Below are 7507 nucleotides of genomic sequence, written 5' to 3' on the forward strand. Positions count from 1 at the left end.
TTGCAGTGTATTTAATTTATCAAGTAAAATACATTTCAATAATAAAATAAAATAAATAAATCTTGCCCTAAACTAGAATACTACCACATATGAGTTCCTAGATGATATAATACTGTTTGTCTTCCAGGAAAATGGTGGTGCCCAGATGTTTCGCTCATGAAATTTGCCCCCAATGCTTCCTTTGCCTTTTTTATTTTTTTTTAGAGAAGAAGAAAATCAATTTTTTTATAAGAAGTATAGATTTAATTTTCTTTGCCATATCCACATCAAACGTTACAACTTTTTTTTTTTCCTGATGGCAAAGTGATCTGAAGTTCACACGATCATAGTGTTTGTTGAAAGGTCCTTACATTTCATACGCTTGTCTGTTGGACTGGGTTTTCCTTGCAGTACTCTGATGGTTACGTCTCATCAGCCCATAATTTTGTTTCCCTTGTCCATTTTAACCGGAGACGAAAGAACCCCCACTTCCCATCGCATCACGAGTTAGGGGGTAAGGATATACATATTTCCATTATATTATATAGCTCAATCTGGTGTGATGTGAAACTACTGGTCCAATGGCCACTTGGCTGGTGCCAAAATGATTGAACTGAACAGTACTAAGCACACTTTGTGGTTGTAGGATAGGTCACAATTATCAATTCACACCTACTAGTTAGAAGCACAGAAAAAGCAACAAGGGAAACTAATCACACCATATGGTTCTGGTTGAAAACCCAAAGAATATTAACCAAACAAAAGGACCACTTAATATTAATTCCAATTCAAACTTCCATTCTGCATTAACCTACGTACTTACATATGAACTGAAATAGATGAATGATACATCTACGTCTTCTTATTTCTTCTACCATTTTTACGGCAACTCCCACAGATAATTTTGTTATTTCTTCCATTGAAGATCAGAAGGTAGGACCAGATCAGAAGATTGGACCAGCTGCAACAATCTCCTCAGTCAGCTTGTTGTCCTTGCCAATCTTGTAGTTAGCGAATACCTCAAAGTTCTTCTTGAATAGGCCAGCCAGCTTCAGCAGTGTTTCATCATATGCCTTCGTATCTGTCCACTGCAATCCAAAACTCAAGTACATCAGTAAAAGAAAATTAAATCCAAGTACTAAGCAGTAGTGAAAAGAGGTCAAGAAAGGCCAACTCACAGTGTTCACAGGATCCAGGATTTCTGAAGGCACACCCTCAACCTCGGTTGGGATCTCAAGCCCAAACACTTGAGTCTTCTTATACTTTGCCTTCAGAAGGCTTCCAGAGTGTATGGCATCAATGATTTTCCGGGTGTGTGCCAACTTAATACGCTTCCCTGAGCCATAGCTGAGAAAGAAAATGGAAGTCACTCACTTAATCACATTGTACCATAGTAATCAAGGATTTGTATAATGTAATCCACATTGGTTGTATACCTTCCACCTGACCAACCAGTGTTGACCAGCCATGCCGTTGCCCCATGTTTCTGCATCTTCTCGGCCAACATGGCCGCATACTTAGTAGGATGCAACATTATAAAGGCAGCACCAAAGCAAGCTGAGAATGTTGCTTGTGGCTCCTTCACACCCTCCTCTGTGCCCGCCACCTATTTCAATCATTGTCAAGAGATTCACTCAGTGAATAGTGGACAGCAGTTAGCCGAACCAATAAGTGGCTATCCAACTAATACTAAAGTGGCATTCTAAGGAAACAAGTAATCGAATGATGAGGTACATACCAGAGCAGTGTAGCCACTGATAAAATGGTACATGGTCTGTGCCAGGTTCAGTTTGCTCACAGGTGGGAGCACACCAAATGCATCACATGCCAGAAGTATGACATTCTTTGGGTGAGGGCCAACACATGGAAGCTTCGCATTGGGGATATACTCAATGGGATAGGATGCACGAGTGTTCTCTGCAACAAGAATAACAGTCATAAGATGAAAACAAGGCTGTTGCATAGATGTCCTTGTTAACCACACATAATTTATCTAGTCATAACTTATCCAAGATTATATCAAAGGATTGGTGTTTTACCTGTAACAGACTTGTCCGTGTAATCAACCTCACGTGTGTGCTCATCGAACACCACATTTTCCAACACTGCCAACCACGAGAAATTATAATAATTCAACTTCACAACCTTAGGTTTGAAACGATCCAGCAAAATAATTGTATTAGAATAATAAGAGGAGAGGACCTTACCAGTGCCAAACTTGATGGCATTAAAGATATCAGGCTCTTTCTCCCTCGAGAGATCAATGCACTTAGCATAGCAACCACCCTCAATGTTTGACACGCCATTGTCACCCCAACAGTGTTCATCATCTCCAATTAAATATCTATTGTGATCAGTAGATAGAGTTGTCTTCCCAGTACCTAAAATTAAAGAAAAACAATTGAAGTACTCATTAATAACAGTGAAAGCGTGAGATAAACCAAATAGCCAGTTATGTCATTAATAAAAAGGGGTCAATGAGGTGAGAAGGTAAAAAGGCACATATCATATTGGCAAGGGGAAATGGCTCCACATCGCGATCCATCCGCTGATGACTTACCTGACAATCCAAAGAAAAGGGCGACATCTCCATCTTTGCCTATGTTGCAGCCGGAATGTAGGGAGAGGATTTGACGCTTAGGCATGAGATAGTGCATTACACTGAACAGACCCTTCTTCATTTCCCCGGCGTACTGGGTGCCGAGGATGACCATTTCCCTCCTAGCAAGATTAAGATCTACGCTAGTAGAGGATGTCATGTAGTGGGTGAATCGATTACACGGGAACTGCCCAGCATTGTATATAGTGAAGTCCGGAGTACCGAAATTCTCCAGCTCTTCAGGTGTGGGTCGGATACACCTGCCACCCACCCAGTTATCGAATTGTACACTAAGCTAATACACCATGGCACATTTTCTACCACTCATTCTTAGTTCCTTCACTGAATTCCATGTAGGAATGATAATGCTCAACATAGGATAATTAACATTATGTCAACGTTAAGGAGACTTATCTGGCAGGGCTCTAGGCCTTTGAGGAGGGAAGAACACAAATAAATACTGCAAATAATTAATTAATGTCTGTTTTTTTTTTTACTTACATGTTGTGCATGAACAGTGAATGATAAGCCCTGGCAGACACAATCCGGACTTTGAGTCGGTTCTCTGGGTCCCAATTCAGAAATTGATCATTCACAAAGACCTGAAAATCACAGATAGAAAAGCTATTATTGCCACATCAATCTCCTGATCTATAGGATATTAAATATTTCATTAAATGCTAATGAAATAATTAAAAGGATTTTCGCAAATGAATAGAACGTAGAAAAAAAGATTTTCACAACTGAAATCAAAAGGATTAAGAATGCGAGATTAAAAATTGGATGAGTTAACATCATTTTAACCCTACAATCCCAGGCTAATACCGAAGGTATATCAATCTCGTTGCTATAAATAAATGACCCAATCTTTCCCCAAGGGCATCTAATATCTAAGGCATACTCCTGGTTTGAGTCTTGAAAGTACTTGATTTTTTATTAGATCTCAATGAAAAAGGTGAGAACAAAAAAATGTTAAAGGAAAATATGTGGGAAAAATGCTAAAACATCTAAATAAAATACAGAATTTTTTTTATTTTATCTTCTCTTCCTAGTATTTTTTTTCTCAGATTTTCTCGAAACCTATGTTGAATCTCTATTTTATTTTTCCTAAACTTTCCCATAACCAAACAAACCCATACCCATAAATCTTGCAATCCAGGAACCTTAGGCCTGGCCAACTGCCACTTGAAAGTCAGAACAGAGGAGAAAAAGGATCAGGTGGTCCATCGTGGACAACAGAGCGTGACACTAGGGGTACACCTAAACCAACCCCTTCTGTAATTGATTTTCCCGAAAGAGTTTATCATATATGACCTAAATTCCTGAGTCATGGATTGAATAAGAAACAGAGAAAAAAGAAATAGAGTACCATATACTAGCAAGGATATTTAGCATATTTCCCAAAACAAGGACATGTAAATTACTCACAGTAGGACAAATTTGCTTCTCCCAAAGGATCAGGGTCAGATGGGTCATTTTAGAAAAAGACAAGAAAGATACCATAACACACATCACCATCATTTAGAGCCATATCATGGATGAGAACATGCCAGCTTTTTTCTTCTTTTTCCAAACAAGGTTCCAAACCCCTTGTTTTGAGGGACGAAATTAATTAAAGCGTGGGAGCCATAGACCAAAAAGAGAAACAGAAACAACGGTTTCCATTTCTTTTTAAATTTCTATGTTTAGGAGGGGAGAAATAAAAAAAGTCCATTTGATACTGAAATTAATTAGTAAAACGGGAGTAGGGAACAATATCTAAGATTAGAAAGAAGATACCTTGTCCAAAGAGTTGAGGTAATCAACAGCTCTCTCTCTGTTCACCATGAAGGTATGCTCGTCCATCTCAATGTTGGGTGAGCCCCTGTAAATATAAATGATTCAGATCAAGCAAATCAGCCGAAGTAAATTATTGGGTGCTGAAATGAGTCGAGCGGGAGGGACACATACTTTCCCCACCAGAGCTCGACCTCGGTGGTCTCATCCTTGACGACGCGTTTGTCTCTCGGAGAACGGCCCGTCTTGGCTCCAGAAAGGGTCGCCAAGGCACCGCTCGATGTAATGAACGACCCATGCTCGTACTTTATTGCCTGCTCGTATAACTCTGCACCCCCAGACCCAAAGGTTTAATGAAAATTAGTGGTACCACCACAAGGAAAAAAATAATAATAAAAACATTACCATATACACATATATATCGATGAACAGAATTATTACCTCCAGGAGAGAGATTGTAGAGGATATGGGTGAACTTCAGGGCACTATCGCTGATGTTAAGCGTCGGAGTGAAATGGTGGTGCGTCACGTGCGACTTTGGAGTAGTGTCGGTCTTTCTAGCTGGGTCCCCTTTCACGACCTTTGGTCCAGTTTCTCTCGTCAGGGACGCCAAAGATGCGCTGTTTAAAAGAAACCACAATAGTCATTATCCAACCAAATATGGCCGTCCCCAATACCATTCTCTGCTTCTAACAAAAACGGCAAAAACAAGCCAGGATTAAAATACCTTATCAATCCTCATTAATGGCCAAATTACCAAAATTTCCCCAATTCCAGATCTCAACCTATCTTATGATTTTGAGGGTATTTTTATAATTTTAGTTTATACAAAATTTTCATGGGCTTCTTTAGGGGCACACCACCCGATATTTCCTGGGCCCCAGCCCTGCTTGTCTATGATAAACCCTACAGAACCACCACCATATTTAAAGTTTAAACCGTCTGGTGTATCAGAACTCTTCCACATCTCCAGTACCATATCTCCAGTACCACATATCCACCATTCAGATCTCAGTTCTCAAGCGAGGCCCACGTGGTGAAGGCCGATCAAGTAAAATTTCATAACATACGGTATCCAGGACTATGAATGGTGGGAATATAGTGACCCTCTTGTAATGACATGTGTCCATCGGGGGTATAAAGATAAAAAGATAATGATTCCAGTAATAATGAAAATACTTTTATACCCCTTATTAAGAGATGAAAGTACTTTACTTTTATGTCCTTCTTAAGAGATAAAAATACTTTTATGCCCCTTATTAAGTGATGCAGATGCATCATGCATATGGTGAAGCGGTGAGCGGGTCCCTTGGGCAGGGGATCATGTTTATCATTTTTTTTGTTTTCCCTTTTTATTTTTAATTAGGCTCCTCCACGGTCAGAGGACGTGGCAGCATCCAAATCGTCCACATCAGAAGAGGCCCATAATCTGAGGCCCTCTTGCTGAGGTGGACGGTCAGGATGACTGTTGTGTATACCTGATTGACTGGAGCTGTAGCTGCTGGCGTTCTTCGTCCGAAATGGTGGCAAAAGCTCCCTCAGACCCTTTAATGGGAGTGGTTGGCGCGGATTTCTTCTTCTGAAGCGAGTGAAGTTCATCGATCGTCTGTGCCTTTACAGGCGTAGTACTGTCGTCGTGACAGATCTCGCTCTGTTTCTTGTGCGTCTGGACCTTCGCCAGTCCGTTGCGCGCGACGACTCCGTTGGAGAAGCTGAATTCTTCGTGTCCGTTTCCGTTTCCGTTTCCTGCCATTTTCTGCAATATACATCAACAACAATCAGAAATTCGTATTCAAAACACCAAATACATCTAAACAAATCATCAAACAAACTATGCTTGAAAACGCGTATATTTCCATTCAAAGTAGATCTAAGCAGATCTTTTTATATCTTTTTCATTTCAAAGAACAATATAATCGATTATCAGGGATTGTTAACGAAGCAACAAGAGATTCTCTGAAATTCAAACCAGAGAAAAAGAGAAATCTGACCAGAGGGGGAGAGCTCGAAACGAAAATGAGAACTGAGTGGGAAACAAAACCCAAAAGCTAGAATGAAATGGAAATGAAAGCAAAGGACTCCACCATCAAAGTGCAGTTCTTTCGTAGAGGTAAATGAGAAGGTGATGCGAATAATGGAGTGCCCAAGCCACCGTTTTAAAGGCTCCAGCACCCCCTCTAACTAGGGTATAACCCTCGTCAAACTAACTATGGTTAAACCCTATCAGGTCTGGTTAAAGTTCCATAAAGTGAAATTTTCCAAAAAAATCCATTTAAGTTGGAAACGGACCTTCATATCCTTTAGACTCGGGTGCACCCAGGACCGCCTAACGCGGTTGCCCTCAGATAGTCAAGTCCGTTGTATAAATCACAAACCCAGAAAATATGATGATCTGACTCGTCACGGTGGAGATTGGAGACCGCTCTGTTGCTCGGTAGTCTCGGGAGTACATGAAATTTCCCCTCATGTACGAATGAGTATACACGCAAGCGCCATAACCAGATAACCTTCCATGTACACACAGAGTTTGCAACGGTGTCTCCACCGTACATTAATTCAAATTTAAATTCGTGTTCAGTTCCGGAACCTCACAGTCAAAGTATCGTGAAAATATCAATAGATTTACGGTTGACTTATTTCCATGAATTTTAACTTTTTAAAAAAATTGAAAAAAACTCATACAGAGGATTAGTTTAATAAAGTGTGCTCATTTGTACTGGATTATGATTGCCTCTCCGCGTCGGTTCGCCACAAACAGATGCATAGTTGTTAAATGGACCGCTCAAATCCAACTTCTTGTCCTGATTTATTGGTAGCCGTCAGATGGCTGACTTGGATACCTACGTGGATGAGATCGATGACTCAAAGTGCACAAGATCTATTGGTGAGGTTTTTTTTTCTTTTCATCGTGAGAATATTATTAATAATACGTTTTAAATGGATGATGTGAGTGTTGGGTTAGGATAAAATCATATTTAAAATTTTAATTATTTTAAAATTGGAATAAAAATATTTTATACAAATTAATTTAGTAAATCAGATTTTCTTATTTTATAATTAATAATCTTTAATTTTCAAAGAATTATAAGTTTAAAGCTCTAAAATGAAAGTTTTTCATAACAGTTGCGGATAAAATTTTTGTTAACTCATAAA

General features: G+C 39.5%; 1 protein-coding gene across 2 annotated transcripts; it reads right to left on the reverse strand.

Moving 5' to 3' along the window:
- Positions 1-708: 708 nt before the first annotated feature.
- On the reverse strand, positions 709-6488 carry LOC117918430 (phosphoenolpyruvate carboxykinase (ATP)-like). 2 transcript variants are annotated; one of them, XM_034835088.1, is made up of 13 exons: positions 6346-6487; positions 5833-6110; positions 4796-4974; positions 4529-4682; positions 4358-4442; positions 3080-3180; positions 2540-2838; positions 2187-2360; positions 2019-2084; positions 1718-1896; positions 1416-1585; positions 1158-1326; positions 709-1067 (listed from the first exon to the last, which is right to left on the reverse strand). In XM_034835088.1, exons 2-13 carry the CDS (start codon positions 6105-6107, stop codon positions 924-926), a joined length of 1995 nt encoding a protein of 664 aa, XP_034690979.1. In that variant the 5' UTR covers positions 6108-6110; positions 6346-6487; the 3' UTR covers positions 709-923. The 2 variants fall into 2 exon arrangements, with proteins under 2 accessions (XP_034690979.1, XP_034690978.1); XM_034835087.1 differs by having other exon boundaries at positions 709-1326; positions 6346-6488.
- Positions 6489-7507: the final 1019 nt, after the last annotated feature.

Source organism: Vitis riparia, chromosome 7 (assembly GCF_004353265.1).
Source record: "Vitis riparia cultivar Riparia Gloire de Montpellier isolate 1030 chromosome 7, EGFV_Vit.rip_1.0, whole genome shotgun sequence".
NCBI lineage: Eukaryota > Viridiplantae > Streptophyta > Magnoliopsida > Vitales > Vitaceae > Vitis > Vitis riparia.

Excerpts from the sequence above, each read along its gene's own strand:
- LOC117918430 (XM_034835087.1), bottom strand. The coding sequence starts at position 6,107 with ATGGCAGGAAACGGAAACGGAAACGGACACGAAGAATTCAGCTTCTCC. Across the intron at positions 2,085-2,186 it reads TGCCATCAAGTTTGGCACTG|TGTTGGAAAATGTGGTGTTC; the intron begins GTAAGGTCCTCT and ends CGTGGTTGGCAG. Across the intron at positions 1,586-1,717 it reads TCAGTGGCTACACTGCTCTG|GTGGCGGGCACAGAGGAGGG; the intron begins GTATGTACCTCA and ends TGATTGAAATAG.